The 21,849-nt window shown below is 37.4% G+C and overlaps 1 protein-coding gene across 1 annotated transcript in view; it reads right to left on the bottom strand.

The window, feature by feature from the left end:
* Positions 1 to 21,849, bottom strand: part of LOC127789992 (AMSH-like ubiquitin thioesterase 1) — a 30,518-nt gene that overhangs the window by 587 nt on the left and 8,082 nt on the right. Inside the window, exons 2-13 of the mRNA XM_052319180.1 lie at positions 14,399 to 14,463; positions 14,177 to 14,252; positions 13,876 to 14,067; positions 13,627 to 13,706; positions 10,561 to 10,666; positions 10,438 to 10,484; positions 9,413 to 9,743; positions 4,114 to 4,203; positions 3,787 to 3,849; positions 3,642 to 3,716; positions 342 to 404; positions 44 to 96 (exon numbers count right to left, since the gene is read on the bottom strand). Of these exons, the coding sequence (XP_052175140.1) occupies positions 44 to 96; positions 342 to 404; positions 3,642 to 3,716; positions 3,787 to 3,849; positions 4,114 to 4,203; positions 9,413 to 9,743; positions 10,438 to 10,484; positions 10,561 to 10,666; positions 13,627 to 13,706; positions 13,876 to 14,067; positions 14,177 to 14,252; positions 14,399 to 14,463 (1,241 nt within the window). The remainder of the gene's footprint in view (positions 1 to 43; positions 97 to 341; positions 405 to 3,641; positions 3,717 to 3,786; positions 3,850 to 4,113; positions 4,204 to 9,412; positions 9,744 to 10,437; positions 10,485 to 10,560; positions 10,667 to 13,626; positions 13,707 to 13,875; positions 14,068 to 14,176; positions 14,253 to 14,398; positions 14,464 to 21,849) is intronic.

Raw genomic sequence — 21,849 nt, 5'->3', positions numbered from 1 at the left:
TAAATGCTATATTTTGCAAGGCCAGATTGAGCATAATACTAACCTTGAGCAATCTTTTGGTGCCATTACAATTGCAATAGCTTCTGGCAACATGATCTGGAAAAAGATTCAGCATTGTTAAAAAGAAAAATAACAAGCAGACACAATGCTTCAGTTAAGGGCTGGCTACAAACCAACAAGCTGAAAAATGTAAGCAAGATGTGTTATGCGTTTTCTTCAACATTGTGCCAAGCTGAAGAGATGGAAACGCTCCCCAAAAAGCTTTTCCATGAGGGGAATGCTTTGGGGTCTCCTTTAGATAGAGAACTTCTAAATAACCATTGTTAGGGGGAGTCACAAACCTGATACGAGTAATGTGTGTGGAGATCAATGGATGACATGAAACAAGACTGCGTAGGATGAGTCTGCAGAATGAAATCCAGTGAATGGTTATTGTTTGCTGTAAATAAACACCACGGAACATTTAACCACAAAAAGTTGGCACTGAACTAAAAGCAATATAAGTCCCAACAGTCAGTGAATGCATTTTCCCATTCCACTCCCCCAACCCCCTTCTGTTCTCTGAAAAGTCCTGTACACATCAGTAAATGAATATGAAGAAAAGGCAAAATGTTTATAGTAATGCATGTCACAATGCCTACCCGCATAAATAATTTTCCTCAGATAGCCAACAGAAATAATGGTATGTTTTCCCTTGTCCTTTGCAAATAGTTTGGATAAAGCTTGACACGAATATACATCATCATCAACTGCACCTTATCCTAACTAAGATAGGGTGGGTGGCACAGCATTCATAATATCTATTGACTTCTAAAAGTCATATTAACAATACAAATCCATGTCAGAGAACAATGTGGCAAAAATTTCAGTTAAAGCAATGACTCTGAATCTTGAAGGTAATGCATAATTGCATTTGTACAATGTATTTTGTTCCCAGTATAATCATAAACTTTAGCAAAGAAAGCACAAGATGAAGCTGGCAACCCCATTTACAGACTTCAGGGAACAAGCGACCCCAGAGTAACTTATGTCTACATAGCAGATTCCAAAGTTGGGATGAAAAGGGTGACCCAGAATTAAACCCTTCATTTTCCTAATAAACTCATGCAAAACCTGATTCCCAAGTCCTAACCCAAACCCATCCCATCCCATCCCAGGTTTCAAGGAGGAGCAGGGTGTCACAAGCTTAATTTTCCAACAACTGTGCAGGCATGAACATAGAACAGGTTTCTCAGCCTTACTTCCTCAAAATGTAGGTATTAGATCAAAATAACATAGAAGAAAATGGCAAAGGAAACACTCAAGGGTGTTTCAGAAAGGGCTCTTGTATCATACTTCAAAATAGTACACCTTTCCTGAATGCCTTTATGAATGATGTCGTCCCCTATTTATAAGCACTATGGGAAGGACCTGTTGAATAATCGAGTATTATGCAATCCTATAAATATGCAATCCCAAGTCTAATGGATGGGTTACATAAGTTTGTAAAGAACCTGTTGAATAATCGAGTATTATGCAATCCTATAAATCTTCCTAAATCTAGAAAGCTTCCATATCTTGCAGGATCTGATCATATCCTCAATCACAATCATATCCTTATTTTTTGGAAAGATCCTATTGTATCTTGTAAATATTCTTGATTGTATAATCTGTTTACTTTTGGCATATTCCTAAATGTACAGATTTCCCAGCCCTATAAGAGAAGGATCTGGTCATGTAATCATAGAGTAGCAATAATATTTTCATCTTCCATTTACATTGTTCGTCTCAAATCCTACAGAACCCTTTCAGAACCATAGGCAAGCTTAATGTGCCTTATATTGGTGATATCATCAGTAATGAAGAAGAAGAACATTCAGCGACACTACATACCTGTTGATCGGTAGTGATCATCAACTATGCACATTCAGTAAAATTACATTATAAAGTAAAGTATTAATATTTTAATTGGAATAATGGGGGAGAATGAACTAATTTCCTGCAACTTTAATGACATGGATAATTTGGCTCACAGTTTTGAAGGGTGAATTTTGTATCATCCAATTTATAGCATGAACCTGCTCAGCCTCCCATCTTGAGAGTGAATTGAACAACTAAAGAAGAAGTGTTTTCTTTTTCTTGAAAAGAACATGGTACTAAAATAAGTAAAACAAATATAATTCTGACATGAACTAGCTACATGTTCTAAGAAATGTAGCTCCTTACAGGGGCAAGAGACATCATTGCTGACTTTTATGTCTGTAAAGAAGATCAATAGTAGCAGAACCCATGGCCTTACTAGTTCCCTAAGCAGGGATACGAAAGACAAGAATCATTTGCCCCTGCAAAATTTAAGAGCACTATGACCTCATGGATGTATCAACCTATCAACTTTAAAAAGAATTACTAAATACACTCAAACTATGGAAAGAACTACTAGACGCCCTATGCAGTCTCTGTCCCTTGTCCTCAGTGCCTGCTAACCATCAAGCCAAAAAGAGACAAGAGACCATTTAAGAGAAGCCCGGTGGTTAATACCTAAAGCATCTTCTTATCATAAGATGATTTGAAGATCATTTGATGTAGAACAAGAAGTCTATAATAAAATTCACCAAGTTGCTGAGAGAGAAACTTGAGAGAAGAAACGTAAAATAGATCTGAAACAGAGCCTAAAGTGACTGGTTCTTCAGCCAAACGGTGACCGGCATCTGGTTAAGCATCCAGGAACAAAGAAGACAATTCTTCTGATAGTAAAACTGCTGAAAATTAACCCTATGGAAATCATCACAACTGTTTAAATAGTCCTGCTAACTTAACCCACAAGGATTACGGTTTAGTTTCCTAATTTTGTTGGCTAGACACCACCTACTACTCCTATGCCCGTAAGGAAAACACGGGCTTTAAGATAAGACTCTAAAAACCATAACATAGTCTGAACCCAAATAAAAATATTATAACCAAAAAGTTGCGAAAATAATAAAATATGCAAAATTACAAAAATAACCCTGCTAATAATTTTTTTTTATTGCTCCTTCATCACCATTTACAAAAGATACAAGAAACCTAGCATCGGACAGAATCCCAATAAATGTGCGTTCAGCAATGGACATGTGACAGTATATTACAACAAGAAGCAGCACATAAAACAACATTACAGAGAAGGAAGTTCGAGAATAATGACTAGCACTAGATGGTGCCCAAATGTTGTCCTGTCATTCGCATGTAATGAGGGGCCACAACTGCAATAATGCATTTAGCTTTATTCCAGCTTTCCCCAACATTACCAAGTAAAAGATGGGAGCGGCTATTTAAAGTAACAGAAAAAGTTGCAAAAAATGTAGGTTGCTGTTACATGGGTCAAACTTGTTAAGATAATGCAAGCAACCAGGATAACCATTTTTTTCCCTAGTAAGCAGAAATGATACTAAAAGAAGACCTATAAATGGGCTGAACCCTGTATAAAGAAGGAATGAACCATAGCCTATCAAAAGAAGCATGGAGGAAAAGTTTTAACTTAAAAAACAAGCTTTAAGACGTAAATGAATTTTAGAGGGTATCAATTGCATTGGATTTCACACATGCTAAATCACATATAACAAGGGGTTATAGAACAAAGATAGTGATCACAGCATAAAAATCTCATCATCACATGGCGTACTCACATGAATCCACCCTAGCGGAAAAAGAGATTGTTTATCCTGCACTTCAAATATTTCCTCTTCATTTGTGGTCTGACACTGATCAGAAAGATAATGGTCACTATAACGGGAATACAGAATAATTTGCACAGGCAGAACACTGGCTTACTGAATCTGAGGTCGATTCTTGTTTTGGAATGATAAGCGCTGTAACATAAAATTTTCGGTTTTTCTGCAAGAAAAAGAAGAAAAAGTAGAAGAAGAAGCAATTAAACGGGATACAAAAAACAGTAAGTATATTAAATGACTACACATCCAATCCCACTAGTTTCTAGGAGAACATGTACATCATAAAAACAAAAAACAAGGCAAGAGAAGGAGACAGAGCATGCCCCACCAGCCAAAAAAAGAAGTAAACTAATGCTACTCCTTTAAGCTAAATTAGAAACTCAATGCCTTCAAAAGCTCAAAGACCTCAAAACTTAAGAGAACTTACAAGTGAACCTGCAAGAACACCACAAGTTTCTAAATTCTTGTCTGTATTTGACTTGGCCAGTTTCATGAAGCTATCCATCAATGCTGTAGACTGCAAAAAGGCAATAGATGGGATAATCAAAAAACTCTTTGCTCCTGTACTATTACAGACCCTAGAATATTTTTGATAAAAGTAAAAAAAAGAAAAAATTGAAACTTTCTACTTCTGAGTGCACAGTGGAACCCTTACATTTGGTTCTGAAATTGAAAGTTCAACAAAAAAATTTTCTGTTAAGGTGAAACTTTAAACACCTTCAGTCAGCACCTTCCACATGTAGTGGCAAGTCAAGTTTCCAGCTTTAGAATCAAGAGGTTTTAAGATTGGAAGAACTAAATTCAATATATATATATATATATACATTTATATAACTAACACAAATTTAATCAAAACAGCCCAAGATAAGAATGGAAGGCTGTTAGTGTTGAAGACCAACAAGTGCCCAAGAGTGAGCAGTTTCAGCCTCTATCAGACATAAGGATAGAGAGGTTAGTAGTATTGATGTTATTAAGTTATTTTATATGATTGATGCCCAACATGAAATGAAAAGAAAAAATTTACAAGATAGTTATAAGACCAGTTGTGCTTCATGGTACAGAATGTCAGGCAATTAAGATATAAAATGTGAAGAGTCCAGTCTCCAGCGTTATCAAAAGTGTTAAGCGTAGAGGGCCTATAGAGCTTAAGTGCAAAGAGAAGTACATGCTTAACAAAGTGAGACACATAAATCATACAGACTACAAATTTTTATAAGCATACAAAATATAAACTATTAAAAAAGCAATCATTAAAAAGAAAACTAGCATTAGAGCTACAAATCTGAGAAAAGATGAGATATCACTTTGCATGGGCAAATGTGGTTGATCTGGGAGCAATGGGTCTTCGAGATCATGTCCTGGTTTTTGAATCTGTTCATATGGCTGCAGTGTTGTGGTGATCTCTGTCTCATATTTCTGGGAACAGTGTGGTGAACTCTGTTTTATATTTGGGGGTGTTGAATTCTCGTTGTAGCTTGGTAGTGACTTCTGTTGTCACTGGGGGTATGATTTTAGCATCTCATTCTTTGTTTAGTCAGGCTTCCTTGGGGTTTTGATCCAGGAGCAATAAAAAAAATTATTAGCAGGGTTATTTTTGTAATTTCGCATCTTTTATTATTTTCACAGTTTTCTGGTCACGTTATTTTTATTTGGGTTCAGACTATGTTTTTATGGTTTTTAGAGTCTATCTTAAAGCCCACGTTTTCCTTATGGGCCTAGGAGTAGTAGAAGGTGTCTAGCCCAACAGAATTAGGAAACTAAACCCTAATCCTTGTGGGTTAAGTTACAAGAACTATTTAAACAGTTGTAATGTTTTCCATAGGGTTAATTTTTGACAGTTTTACTATCAGATTCCCGGATGCTTAACCAGATGCCTGCCCCTGTTTGGCTAAAGAACCAATCAATTTAGGCTATGTTTCATATCTATTTTACCTTCTCTCAAGATTCTCTCTGCAACTTGGTAAATTTTATTCTAGACACCTTGTTCTACATCAGGCTTGTTCGTCTTGTGTAGGGATGTTTGTATCACCACTTCTAGTAGCCACCTTGATTTTACGAATTTATATAATATAATGAAATATTCTTTCAAAAAAATATAAAAGGATACAAATCTAGGTAGATGTCATTATCAAGCTCGAGCAAAGAGTTGCTATCATCATCATCACCACCGTTATTGGATTATAACTTTCATCATCACCCTCTTCAATCTCAATTCTCCCTTTGATTGGAAAAATGTGCTTTAGAACAAATTGCCATCATCACCACCACTATCACTAGATTTATAACTTTCATCAAAATCCTCTTCAATCTCAGCTTCCCTTTGATCAGAACAATGGGCTTTAGAAATTGAACCAACTTTAGTGACACTTGGCCTATTCACTCCCAACCTTAAACTAAATCTTTCTTTGTTAGCTCCCATACCACTAGCAACATCATCCAATGTCAAATCATCATCTTCAAGTACAAGATCATCCTATGTGCTTTCTTTTTCCACTCTCCCAATGAACCATTCATTACTACTTTTGGTTGAAAGGATCTGAATATGCAAGTCTTCTTTTTTATTTTTTACTTTTTTTGTTGTCTTCTTTTGTTATTTGCTCGGTAAATACAACTGAGTACTGTAGTCATTCAAAGACTTTGTGCATTGAACATGTTGAACTCTTCATTGAATATGCTTAACTCTTTATCTTCCATCAGAAATCTAGTCTTTTTTTGGAATCTATGATCTTTTTTTTTTAATTTATATCTGATTTTATTCAAATCTTTTTAAGATCTAATAGCAGCTTTTTTGGGCAAAAATTCCATACAAGCAGACATACCGTAGCAAAAATTTAAGCAAATCCGATCATTCATATCAAAAGCATGCATTAAAGTGCTTCGTGCTTCAGGTAAAAGCATAACTTGTGTGCTTTAATTGCTCTCAACTAAAGTCGCAAGTTTCACACAAAAAAGGCCCTAAGCATGTTGCACTTAAAAGTGTGCTCAAGCCCACTTTTTAAAACACTAACTCTGCTACCAGAGGCCACCTTTTTTTTTTTTTTTACATCAATTTCTCCTTTTTATTTTCTCTAACACTAAGTGTTATGATAACCCATGTAAAGCCTAAGACCTGAGCCAAAACCTCAACACAAGTTCATCAAGCTTAACATTCTTGCTCTGATACAGCAGTGGTTGGAACTCATCTACCTAAACCTGTCAAATAGAGCCAGCCCTGATTTCCTTGACCTAAGCCCTACAAGGCAGCATTTGTTCCCAGGTGCCTCACCCTATGAGCACATCAGCTTAGTCACTGAAACCATGTCAGAGTTCTTGGCAACGACTTGTAGGTTACTGCGATTTAATCCCTTAGTGAGTCCTATTTTCTTACTTACTTGTTTCAGAATGCCCACGCTTTCTGATCATTAGGTGTCTGGCTGCTATGCATTAACCCATTCCAGGGCTGGTTGAAGTCAGGCTTGTCAACTGGCTATCAGCTGCAGCCATGGCTGGTCGCCTTAATCAGTGGCTACAACCTAGAAAGCTTTAGAATAAATCAATTAGGTACTCAGTGGGTCCATACAACTCCTCTTGTGCTAGTTAGGCACACAATATGGCCATTGTTCAAAGCCTATGCTAACAATCTACATAATCCAATGGCAATGGAACTACTAGCCACATAGGCACTTCTCGTTATATGGCAGATTCCCTACACATTTATCGCTCTTTTCCTTGAGGTGACATATCAAAACAAAACCGCAACAATAAGCCTAACACAGGCTAACACTGATTTATTTTAACACATCAATAAACCTTGAGCTCACCGCCAACACATGGTTTCTCATCAAACTATTACATACTGTTGAATTGTTAACCATCATATGATCTAAATGTTAGGGAATGAACCAACAATCGTGCGCGCACACAAGACAAAATGTGCGTGGTTCAACAAAAAATGCCTACATCTATGGCTACACTAGGTATTTTTCACTATTTGAGAAGGTTTCAATTACAAGAATTATGCCCATGTATTTATATACAAAAACTAGGGAAAAGTATAACTCCTAATTTGAACAAAATTCCTAATTTGTTTAGGATTCATGTCTGTTTAGGTTTTGGGCCTGTTTAGTGTTTAGGGTCCAAGGGCTCTGCCCCCAAACCCCCACAAGGGGCACTGCCCCCTTGACCCCTACCCACTGACAGGTCAGAAAAACCTCCATACCAACTCGGCATAGGTGTCATAAACTGAATCAAGCTCCACATCTCCAACACTAAAAGCTTAAGCTGTTAGGTAGAAGGTTAATTTTATCTTTTATACCATTATTTTTATTCTCAACACATATATTTCAAAAGCTCGAGTTTATTGCAACATATCCTTATCAGAAATGTACATCCATCGGAGATCATCCTACTGCTTAAAACATCAACATCTTAGTTCATTTCTCAGGCTGCAAGGCAGTCAGCTGCCTTCTCCTTTTACCCTCAAGTGCTAGCATTTTCTGAACACACACACTTACACAGATAGGAGTATTTACCAAGGAAAGTTCTCACACACATGTAATATTCAACAATACCACAATGCAGCTCAATATAGCTTGCTTGCCATCATATAGTTCTACCTTTGCAAGCCCTATTCATACACATATGCATGCCAACACCCTTCAGCTGATGCCATAGACATATCAGTAAATTTAAGATTGTTGCCAATTACAATAGACATGCAATCCATGTTCAAGGTCTAAGGCATTACATAGCAAGCTAAAGAAATGAATGTAGTTTAGATAAGATGCTGCAATAATGCATCCAAAACTAAGGGAGACATAGTTGGAAAAAAATGAACACTGGAGATGATAAAGGTAGTGAAGGTCAATCGACGTAACACCATGAGTCTTCACCTAAAAGTGCTAGCTGAAGGTGACTTATAGGTTCATGGCATCAAGTAATATGTCCATGTCTCTACATTGGACTAGCAATGTGGGATCAGGTCACTAAAAATTCCCCTTATTTAATACTTGGCATCCTCGCTAGATGAGAAATTGATATCGATCAATCTAACCCAAGTCAGATTCAAGACACTTTCTTAACCCGCACCCACATAATAGTGGTCCTGGGTTAGCTCTGATATCATTTTAACACCATAGATCATCACCCAAAAGTGGTAGCTGAGGGTGACTTGTGGGGTCATGGGACCAAATAATACACCCAAGATCTCCCCAGTAGACTACCGATGTGGGATTGGGTTGTGACAATTGAACTAAGAAGCGATGCCTATTGGAAATTACTATACAGTCTTATTTTATAATTTGGTACACTCTTGTATATCCAATTAGTTAGGGTGATATCCAAGCATCCATTGGTGGAAGCCAAGACAAGGCTGCATTTTTTAGACGCTACGTCTCTCTTTTTAAGTATAAAATGGTGTTTGCATTTGATGTAGGCATGTTATGCTTAAAAGGTAGGTTTGTGCGTATTTGTATAATAAATTCTAAGATAAATTCTATGATTCTTAGATTGTTATTATGTATATCCAACTAGACATGTTGACTAAATGGCTCATATCATACTCGTGTAAACAATCCATAACATTTAATTCCACAAACATAGAAATGTCCATATAATAGAACATAACCAAACATGAGGCATGACATTCACAATGTGCATCAGCAAAAATAAGCATACTAATAAAATATCACTCTCTTGATAGAATGTTGTGCCCACAAAATAAAAAAAGAGAATGGAAAAAATCTCACAATGTGCAATTGTAATGGAGACTCCGAAGAAATTAAACCATTAGGGAAGGGTTCCTCCACTATACATCCTGCCTCAGTAACTGGAGATGACTCAGGAATCAAATCTTGTACATCTGCTAATACAGGAGGGGGAGAAGGCTGTCTGACAATTTGTGTTTGCAGAGGAGCTTCCATAGCTTCAAAGGAAATCAAGGAAGAAGGTTCCTCAGGATGATGCCCATCATTATCTAAAGGAAGGGCTGGTCCTGAACACTGTCCTTCATGCTCCACATTACTAGGAGCATTTGTAATCAAGACTCTATTTTCTGGAGTTTGATCTGGACCATTTTCCCTTGGAAGATAAGAAAATATCACTTTAGCTCAGAAAAGGAAGAAAAAAACAAAGACTAAAATTAAAAATAAGCATGGATGTGCTTTGAACTCAAGTTTTCATATTTGCAAGTTTGATCTGAGTGTACTCTAGATAATCTAATTTCACACTCAATACATGGCAGATGTAATTGAACCATGGCCCTACGCTTATTATAAGATATTACTGTTAAAAATAACAAAAGAAGAATTAACATGCTCCTTGATAATTTTCTATCTTTCAAACCATTCAAGAATCCAAGGTGGGCTGATCAACTTTCATAGTCAAAGGTAGTCAAGATGTGCAGTTCTTTGTAATTTTTCCATCCATTCATCCCGGAGAAAGAGTTTTTCTAATCCAAATAGCATTTTATAGGTTTTTTTTATAAGAATCACTAGAATAGGCAGTCATCTAACCATTGAAATTAAGTGCAGCCAACAGTGTAGTCCCACAGGACTGCCATAAAGAGTGAGCATTTACACCTCACCCTCTTGTACCATTTAGATAAAATTGGTAGGCCTGACAGGCTCTGTGCAGCAACCCATGGACTACACAAAGTGTTATATCTTTACTTATCCTATTAAAATCTTCACCAAAACTTCATATTTAAAGCTAACTTAGACTACAAGTGCTCATTCAGAAATATTGAGTAATAAAGCATTCTAAAGAATCTTACCTCAGGACTTCAACTGGAGAAAAGTCTATATTGCTTGGATATTGGACCTGCAATCACATGATAAAAGTTAAGAGTGGTCTCTTCTGTAATGAAGCAAAAAGAAATAGCTAGAAGCCATCATACCCTTTTACCACTACTAGGAGGTTGCCACTGTCCGTGAAGTCCATTTGGACCTAAAATAGAATGTCTCAATAATGTTTCCTCCCTTGGACGGGGAACGGTCAGTGATCTTCAAGAAGCACATAAACAAGCTAAGCATAAGCAAGAAGAATGAAATCATGCCCTCCAATTTAATTCTTCGTTATCACATGCATTTGGTCTTTCATGTCAATCAAAGGGAGTATACAAAGTCAAGGAGGGGTAGAAAGGCTTAAAAAGTATTTCAAGAACATTTTGTTGCATTTACTTCTTATGCTTGAATGTACTTTCAAAATGTAATGATCTTCTAACCATGGTCAAGATCAAAGACTCCATAAGCATTTTTTCAAACTTATATTCCTTACATAGCCAATAGACATACAACATACCCAGCCTGTACCCATCTCCGGTGTTAGCAAAGGCGTGAGACCATAAAATCAACCTAAGCAATGGTAATTAAGATTTAGATCGGATTGTCCACAATATTTTCACTCCTTTTCAAGTTAAGTTGAAAAGTACAAGGAGAATCTATAAACTTAACTCTTAGGAGGACAAGTCATATATGAATAAAAGGAGCACAATCTAAGGATACTTAAAACATATAATTCTCATTGAACATGCTGTTAAGCCAATTTGCATGCATTACACTTGGCATACTCCTAAATGTTGTCTTGATGAGTGACTAATTTATTTGTAAATTATATTAGAAAAAGTGTAAGCCAGTTCATGTCTTGGCATACCAATCAGTCACTGGAATTTTTAGTCAACCATATTGACTTTTCAGGTCATTAGGAAATATAAATTACAATCTAGAAAGACAAGGCAATCTTAAGTCAACTTGTTATATCCTAAGTCACTGTAAATTACATTCTAGAAAGACAAGGCGATCATAAGTGGACTTGCCCCATGATAAGGCAATGTAATTTTGTTTCTAGAAAAACGAGTTGATTATAAGTTAACTTTTAGCTATGATCAAGTCAGTGTTTTCAAAAGAATTAAGTGCAGTTAAGTGCAAAAGGCTTAAGCGCAAGCGAATTGCATGCTTAAGCAAAGTGAAGTGCACGTAAATGAAATAAAGAGCATAAACTTCTATAAACATAAAGAATATAAACTATTAAAAGTTTATACCAAATAAGAATGAAGGCTGCAAATTTTGACAATAGATGAGATACCATTTTTATTTCTATTTTATACCCTTTCGCAAGTTCATACAATCATAGCAAAAAAACACAAGGGAAAAAACAATATCCCTAATTTACAACAATCCCCACTCAATCAACCCCCAGAAATCCCCAATCAATCAATCCATAATTTACAATCAATCAACAATCCCTAATTTACAGCGATGAATCAAATCATCAATCCCTAATTTACATGAAATTACATGTTTGCTTCAATATTTTTTTCTCAGTAAATATAGCTGTCTTTTTTTTTTCTATAAATGTATATATGGTTTTATTCAGATCTTTTTAAGATCTAATAACTTTTTTTGGGGGGGGTAAGAATTCCATACAAACATACACCATTGCAAAAGTTTAAACAAATCCAACCACTCATATTATCTGATAAAAAAAACAAGCTTATTCTGAAGCACACTTTATAGCTCTTCAAGCTCAGGTAAAGGCACAACTTAAGTGTGGTTTAATCCCCCTCACTAAAGTCGTTGAGCTTGACACTCAAAAAGACCTAAGCATGATGCGCTTTGCGCTTAAAGCGCTTTTTAAACACTGGATCAGGTGAGTATAAGTTGGTTGATCTTTGAATGATGAGCCCACAATCGATTTTCCTAATAATTCGTGATTGATTGCAAGTTTCTTTTCTGGGAGATTCTTAGGTGCGGTAAGTCAAACACAATGAATTTAGACAGGTTGTCAAGTGATATAAAAAGTCAAAAACAAGGGATTTTAAACACAACAATATTTCAGAAGATCAAACTCTCCCTACTTGCTGAAACATTCATTGCACGAACAACTTTATAAAGCTCTTGAGATTTGCACCCCAGATAATAGTACCATTCAAAGGATCTCAGGACACATTATGAGAAGCCAACTGTGACTTGATCTTATGAGAAACCAACTTTATTTATATTTTTTTTATTGTGAACTTGATAACCATCTGTAATCATCTTAATATGTGATTTGTACCAGGAAGGTGAGTGTGGGACTTGTTGAAAGTTTGGGAAAACAACCTAGAGCTGGATAATCTATGTCTGTAACAAGTTTCTGAGGTAAGTTTGAAAAGCTCAAGGTGATTTAGGAGAGTGGAACACAAAATCGAGTTAATCTTGTATAGTGGATGTAGGCATGAGCAACACCCAATCACTATATGTGCTAGGGTACTCTTGCTGATTTCATTGTGTTTGGCTTGATTTGTTGCATATACTTGATCACTGCAATTAGAATCATTAATAAGTTACATTATCAACATAGGAGTAGTTTTTTTTTTTTTTTGGGTGTGTGTGTGTGTCAACCTTGAAAAGTGGTCTTTTATAAGTTGCACTAGAATTAACTATCAAGAAAAAGTAACTAGAATAGTAATGGCAACAACTTAACAAAATATGTTCCATTTAATAAATTAAAAGCAGAAAACCAACCAAAAATAAGAACCGATAGAAAACATTAAAGGACAAAAAAGTGTTAACCAAACAATAGGCTTAGTGTGTAGGGAAATGGTAACAGCCCCCATGGTTGACTTTGCTCTAAATGTAACTCAAACAAACAGTCAGGACAGTTGACTTTGAAGCAATTAGGGTGGTCACCCCCCACACACACACACAAACACACACCACCACCCAAAATAATAATAATAATAATAATAAATAGATAAACAATGAAGAAAGAAAGAAAGAAAGAAAGAGAAGGATAAACAATTTGACAATTGGTTGAAAGAAATTCCTATTTAGAGTTTCAAATATGAGATTTATATCAAACTGTGTACAGAAAAAAACAGTGCTTTTGGACTTGATTCCACATAAGTACAAAGCAATATAATTACTAATTTTGACTCTTGTTTGAAAGAAATTCCTTCCTTTTAAGGATAATAAGCACTTACAGTCTCTGAAATTGCTCTTCTACTGGCTTGGCGAGCAAATACTGCTGACTCCTTGAACCTCGAGCAGCAGCATTTGGCATCTGTCAAGATGCAGAATAGAAAATGAACTTACAAACTCTATACCATTACCAGTGTAGTATAAAATTTAACAAGGAGTTGAACTGAAACAAAAATGATAAGCATTGGCCTGAGGCCCTGGACAAAATGTTCCATCACACATTAACAGTCAATTGATTGTACTGCACCTACCTTTGTGGTGCTATAATTGGTCATACTTTGGTTTCTGATAGGAGGCCACTCCAATGATGAATCAATTGTTCTTCTTTCAGGAAGGTGACCCCATCCATTTGCCTGATATATATGTTTCCTGTTTAACTCATCAACCTTCTTTTGCACTTCTGGCTTCAACTTCTCCAGTTCATTTAACGCATTCAGTAATTTCTGCAGTTAAATTTCAGAAAACAATGCATATATTGCTTTTGCAATGAAGAATTATAGCTTCCTGAAAATGGGAAGACCAAAAAGCACAGCAGAAACATGATTGTCATACCTTCTTCAGATAAATTCTATTTCTTTGTGGGGATGCTTGATATTCTCGATGGCATGGTATCGTCTCAGAGACCAAACTAAAGGAGTAGTTTTAGTTTCATGATACAGTATTTTAATAATAAAAGTAGGAATTTCAACTCTAAAACCTAAAGCTTATCTGCAACATTGGATGACTATATATTTATGTAAAATAATGGCTCTTGAAACTCATCTTTTTCCTCACCTTGAAAACCTCAGAAGCATGATGTACAAATCAATAATATTCCCCTCTTTTCGGAATATGTCAGCCTACCATGACAAAATCATAACCATATGGGATCAAATAATCAGTCTAGAACAACATATTGTTGAAAAGAGAGAGAGACAGATAGCTACAGATGTTATGTATTAGAAGTTTAGAAGACAAGATTTTCATTTGAAACTACAAAAAAAGGGTACAGGATTAAATGAATCACACAAATCACATCATGAAGCACATGTGCAAGAATCACAATCATTTTGAAGTCAAATTTCATTAAATAAAATATGCAAAGCAAGGACAGAAAAATGATCAGTCGTGCCTCAGGGTCTGACCTTGAAGCAAATGGATGATGGAAGCCTTAAGTGGCAACCATATATATAAAAGTGGTATTCTTCCAGTGTCCACAAAATGTATTTCAGTTAAACATTTGAAGACCCAAAAAATGATGAATACAGCCAGTGCCCCTGAGATGAAGTGAAAATACAGGCAATAATCCCATGTTTTTTAAAAAGACAGAGACCTCCCTTGACTTTAGGAAATTTTGTAACACTTTGCCCCTACTGTTAGTTAACCATGGTAAAATTTTTGAAAATACCTAAAATGTCCTCTCTCTCCCCCACTTTTTCCCTCCCCTCCCTCCCTCCCTCTCTCTTTTGGCCATGGCCAAAATCCAGTAAGAAATACAATCCATATCTTCTTCCTCAGGCTCATGTAGCTGTTCATGGCCATGGAGGCTTATGGTTCATTTCACTGCTCATCTTCTCCATCCTCTTCATATTTGGGTTTATCTTCCCACTAAAGAAAAATCTGCCAGTCTCCTCCAGCTCTTCCCGTAGTCAGCCACCTTCATCTTGTGGAAGCATGTAGTGTTTGAGTAGCAGTTTTTACCCATGTTGGTGATTTGTTAATTGTAATGTTATTTGTATTGCTGTTATATTGTTCAGGCTGTTATAAGGCAGTTCTTATTGTATGAAAGTGCATCAGCAATCTGTTGAAGTGGACTGCTGTATATAAATGTAGCTACACCTCTTCCTCTTGTATCTTTTGACTCATTCTTATTTCACCAGTAAGATTCTTGCAAGTTTCTCTCTCTCATGTTCTTCCTTTTCTCATGCCCTAGGGTTTCATTATATGGTATCAAAGCCATAGCTCTACCTCGATGGCCTCCAATCCAGCTCTTAGTTCTTCTTCTTCTCCACCACCTCATTCTTCTTCTTCCTTTTCATCTGCCACACAATCAGATTTTGCGGCGGTGGCTAAGGCCTTCAATTTCATTCCAATTAAGCTGGATTCTAGCAATTACATTTTCTAGAAGGCTCAAATTCTTGCAACAATTTGAGCATTCGACTTGTTGCCATTCCTTAACAAATCACCACCTCCGACGAAGTATCTATCGGATCCAGAGGCAAGTGAGGTTGGATCTCCTTTGGTCAATTTGGATTATCTGAATTGGATTAGATCTAATCAGCTGCTGCTAGGATGGCTATTTTCTACCATCGATAAAGAGGTATTAGCACAGGTGATTCATTGTGAATCATCTACAGAGGTATGGACTTCTTTAGAAAATCCTTATTCTCGTCAAACTATTGCTAAGTCCTTTCAATTGAAGCAGCAATTAAGATCTATTAAGAAATATTCACTTTTTGTGAACGATTATATCCTAAAGATCAAAACGATAGGGCATGCTCTTATAGCCATTAGAGAACCTTTGAATAATAAGGATCTTTTACTTGTTATCTTAAATGGTCTGGATCATGAGTATGAGACTATTTTCAGTCTAATAACTATTAGAATTATTAGTATAATTAGATATATTGCATATTGTTGTATGAGTTTTATTTATTTATTTGTTATAACTATGTGTAATTAGGCTAACCCATAGACTAAGCCCATAGGTTATTAGGCCCATTGTGCCTATTATAAATAACACACCAAGAGACTAATCTCTTAGGTTTTTCTCTCATAATTATTTTCTCATATGGTATCAGAGCAACCGGTGAGAAAAACCCTAGCCACTGCTGTGTATCTTTTTCCAGCGGCCTAAAAAAAAAAAAACCCTAGTTTTCTTTCTATTCGTCACTGTTCACGCCGAACATCACTGTCCGGCCATTTTTTGCTGGAACCAACCCCACCCTAGGGTTCGCCACCTTCAGGCCGAGTTGTCGCCGAAAAATCGCAACCATCGGAGCTCTCACGCGCCACCGCCACGTGCAGCTGTCCGCCCCCACGTGCTGCGCGTCTGCCGGCCGTTTTCTCCTAGCTTCTCCAGATTAGCTCACCTCCCTGCCCTAGGCCTATTCTCGGTGTCAAATCCTCATTATGTCTAACCTCAATGATGCAATTTCTATTGATGCTACTCCCGCAACCGAACTGTTGCCCCTGCTGCCTCTCAGTCCTTTACTGTCTCCAATATCAGAACAACCAATATCACCACTATCAAGTTGATAGGGTCTGTCAATTATCTCTCATGGGTAGCCTTTGTCAAAATGTGATTCAAAGGGCAAGGCCAAGCCGATCATCTTACCACAAAGGCTGAAAGTGTGCCAAAAGCCAATCGGGCTAGATGGGAACAAGTTGATGCCCAGTTATGCAATCTCCTATGGCAGTCCATTGATACATCCATCATGAAGCTCTTTCAGCCATTTGAAACTTGTGTTGACGTGTGGAAGGAAGCTGAAGAATGTTATACGAATGATATCCAACGTTTGTACACTGTGGTCTCTAATATCAAGAATCTGAAACAAGAGTCGTCCATGGAATCTTATTTGGGACAGGTTCGGGCTCTCATGCAAGAATTTGATGCTCTTCTCCCCATTACTACGACCAAGACTGAACAAGTTGCTCAACGAGAGAAGTTTTTTATGGTTATTGCTCTTTCCAGTCTAAAATCAGAATTTGATGCCATCAGGCATCAAATCTTGACTAGCTCCATTAATCCTACTATGAAGGACTCTTTTAAAAGGTTGCTGAACATGACCGGTGCACATGGTATGTCCTCTTCTTCTCATATTGTTCCTCCAGCCGAATCTTCAGCCCTTGTGTCTCAAGCTTCTCACTCAGGAGGAAATAAAGACCGTAACAATAATCGGACATGTCCACAGTGTATCTTTTATAAGAAATTGGGTCATCTTGAGAACAGGTGTTGGAAGAAACATGGTCGGCCCGCTGCTCCGCCTACATCATCTACCAGTGCCGCTCATGCATTCCAGAGTGATCCTTGTTCTGTCTAATCTGCACCGGGTTCACAGTTGATACCTATGTCTGCAGCTGAGTATGATGTCTTTTTGAAGTTTCAGGCCACCCAGCAGTCTCATCCTGGTAATCTCGTTGCTTGCGTTGCTAAAAGCCCATCTCTTGGTCCTTGGATTATAGATTCTCACTCTTTTGTTCCCCTCCCAACCCCTTTATTCTGTTCCCCTTCGTGTATTTGGATGTATCTGTTTTGTACATTCTTTTTCACCAGGACAGGACAAACTTGCTACCAAATCCCTCAAGTGTATTTTCCTTGGTTACTCTCGGTTGCAAAAAGACTATAAGTGTTACTCTCCTGAGTTAAACCGCTATCTTATGTCTGCTGATGTCACATTCTTTGAACAACAGTCTTTCTTCTCTGTTGTTCAGCCTGATTCACGTTATCTTGCCCAAGTATTGCCTATTCCTTCTCTTTCGTTGCCCTTATCAGATTCGTCTATCTCCTCCTCGGTGGACCCTTCACTTCCATCTTCCGATCCACACTCCCCGACTCCTCCACTTCTTACTTATCACCGTCGTCCTCATCCTACTCCTGGCACCGGCATTCCTCTTGACTGCGACTCTCCTGACTCACTCTCTCCGTCTCCTGACTCACTCTCTCCATCAGTGGTCACTCCTGCCATGGATCCTCAGCCCGACAGCCTTCCTATTGCACTCCGCAAAGGTACACAGTCTACTCGCAATCCACATCCTCTTTATAATTTTTTGTGTTATGACCGTTTGTCACCTACTTATAGTGTTTTTGTTTCGAGCCTTTCTTCTATTTCTATTCCTAAAACCACTGGTGAAGCCATGTCCCATCCTGGTTGGCGCCAGGTTATGTTAGATGAGACGGGTGCTTTGAATTCTACTGGCACTTGGGATTTGGTGCCTTTGCCACCAGGAAAGAATCCCGTTGGTTGTCGGTGGGTGTTCACCCCTAAGGTGGGCCCCGACGGACAGGTGGAACGTCTTAAAGCCCGCTTGGTTGCCAAAGGCTTTGCACAGATCTATGGGCTGGATTACAGTGATACCTTCTCTCCAGTTGCTAAAATGGCTTCTGTTCGCCTATTTCTCTCTATGGCTACCACACATCATTGGCCGCTCTATCAATTGGACATTAAGAATGCATTTCTTCACGGTGATTTGCAAGAGGAGGTTTATATGGAGCAACCACCTGGTTTTGTTGCTCAAGGGGAGTCCAATGTAGTCTGCAAACTCAAGAAATCTCTCTATGGCCTGAAACAATCTCCACAAGCGTGATTCGACAGGTTCAGCACTGTGGTTCAAGCTTTTGGTCTCACTCGAAGCGAAGCTGATCATTCAGTTTTCTATCAATATTCTTCTTCTTTATGTATCTACCTCGTTGTTTATGTAGATGACATTGTTATCACAGGGAACGATCAGATTGGTATACAAAATCTGAAGGAACATCTCCATCAGCACTTTCAGACTAAAGACCTAGGCAAACTCCGATATTTCTTGGGTATTGAAGTTGCTCAATCAAGAGATGGGATCTCAATCTCTCAGAGGAAGTATGCACTTGACATCTTAGAAGAAATTGATATGGTGAACTACAAACCGATTGACACCCCAATGGACCCAAATGTCAAACTTTTGCCGAGACTGGGGGAGTCTTACTCAGATCCTGGAAGGTATAGAAGATTGGTAGGCAAACTGAACTATCTCACAGTCACTCGTCCTGACATTGCTTTTCCTGTGAGTGTGGTGAGCTAGTTTCTCAATTCTCCATGTGATTCTCACTGGGATGCTGTTATCCGAATTCTGAGATATATCAAACGAGCACCGAGTAAAGGGCTACTCTATGAGGATAAAGGGTACACAGATATTTGTTGTTATGCAGATGCAGATTGGGCTAGCTCTCCTTCTGATCGTCGGTCGACCTCTGGATATTGTGTTCTTGTGGGTGGAAATCTGATTTCTTGGAAAAGTAAGAAACATAATGTAGTAGCTAGATCCAGTGCAGAGGCAGAGTATCGGGCTATGGCTAATGCAACTTGTGAGTTCATCTGGATCAAACAACTCTTGGAGGAACTCAAGTTTTGTGAAGTGTCCCCTATGAAGCTTGTTTGTGATAATCAGGCTGCCTTGCATATTGCTTCCAATCCAGTGTTCCATGAGCGGACTAAGCATATTGAAATCGACTATCACTTTATTAGAGAAAATCTGATTGAAGGTGTTATTGTTACAGAATTTGTTTAACTCTAGTGATCAACTTGCCGATGTCTTCATCAAGTCTCTAAACGGTCATCGAATAGAATATATCTGTAACAAGCTTGGTGCATATGATATCTATGCTCCAGCTAGAAGGGGAGTATTAGAATTATTAGTATAATTAGATATATTGCATATTGTTGTATAAGTTTTATTTATTTATTTGTTATAACTATGTGTAATTAGGCTAAGCCCATAGACTAAGCCCGTAGGTTATTAGGCTCGTTGTGCCTATTATAAATAACACACTAAGAGACTAATCTCTTAGATTTTTCTCTCATAATTGTTTTCTCACAATAACATATCAAATGGATGATATTGATTTAGAGAAGGTGTAATATTTTTTGTTGATGCATGAGCAGAGGTTAGCAACCAAAATTTGCCACCATCCTCTGTTAATTTTGATTATGTTATGTCTTTCTCGATGAATGTTAATGTGGCGTCATATTCATCACGGAATGGTAGCGGTTTTGTCAATAATAGAAGTGGTTATGTACCAAGGGGTGGTGGTTATGTGAACAGAGGAGGCAGAGGTCGGGGTAGAGCGACTGGTAGGAGAATTTGTTGCTAGCTATGTGGCAAACAAGGACACTTTGTAGATAAATGTTATCATCGATTCGATAGAAGTTTTCCACGAACATCTAGCCAAGGATTTGGAAGATCTAATAACGGTGTTCAGTCAAATTCGAGTGTATATGGCCTCTCTTAGTGATTCTAATGGAGCCTACATGAGTGAAATAGGATTGATACAAGGGGCTCACTATGGTAGCATTCCTCAACCCTCTGAAAACTTATCTCAATCATCTTTGCTAGATCCCTCATGGTTTGTTAATTCTAGAACAACAAATCACATCACCTCCAATCTCAAAATATGTCCTTACATGCTCCATATAATGGTGTAGACAAAGTGGACATTAGCAATTGTATACGCAAACAAAACTTGCATCTATTATTTCATTCTCTAATGTTCTTCATGATCCAAGTATGAAGAAAAATCTAATTAGTGTTTCACAACTTACTCGTGATCACAATGTTGTTGAATTTCATTCTAATTCTTGTTTGATCAAGGACAAGGGTTCCGGGCTGGTGCTACTTCAGGGACACCTTAAGGATGGGCTCTATTAGCTAGTTCTAGCATTTGATCATGCTGCTCATAGCAACTTAGCCCACTCCATCAAGACTTTGTTTGCTAGTGACGATTTTCTTTTAAATAAATGTAATAGGCAAGAATCATTTTGTCACGAGCTCTCACATAGTGCAAATGTAGCCCAAAATACTAATGTGTGCCAACAATGGCATGCAAGATTAGGGGGCATCCATCTTTCAATGTATTGAAATCTGTTTTGAATAAAATCCATATTCCTTATTATTGGTATTTTATGAAGAAAGAAGAAAATGAAAGGGAAAAAATACCAAAGCGAAAGTCATATATTTTATTCAATCGTAAACAACTCCAATTTATACAGCTAAAATATAAACTGAAATGAGCATAAAATGGAGAATAATATGGCATAATATCCAGCCAAAACAACTAACAAACAATATCGGATATTTGCTAATTTATTGGTTATAGATAATCCTATTTTATTTTGACTTCTTCAAACCACATCAGCAGCTACTAAGTCAAAATTCAACACTCCTCCTAGACTTTGAGGCTGCAAATGTAAATTTTAAATTTTGGCATGTTTTGAATATAGCATATGGGCATTTTATAATTTTATAGTTATGAGGCATAGGTATGGTTATGGGTTTTGGGGCATAGGCATATTTTTTTGGGTATAGGCATTTTTTTGGGCATAGGCATAGATATGATTTTTTTGAGTAGAGTTAAAATAACTCCTCCTCATGTTAGTCAGCAGTAGCTCTAGCTTCTCCTTCTTGTTGTTGTGATCTGCAGCATCTATTTAAATGTAGAAGGATTCCTCATCTCTTCTGGCAGATATGGATAAACCATCTTCTCCACAGTT

The sequence above is a fragment of the Diospyros lotus genome, chromosome 14, assembly GCF_014633365.1.
Source record: "Diospyros lotus cultivar Yz01 chromosome 14, ASM1463336v1, whole genome shotgun sequence".
Lineage (NCBI taxonomy): Eukaryota > Viridiplantae > Streptophyta > Magnoliopsida > Ericales > Ebenaceae > Diospyros > Diospyros lotus.
This window is presented reverse-complemented; position numbering and strand designations above follow the sequence as displayed.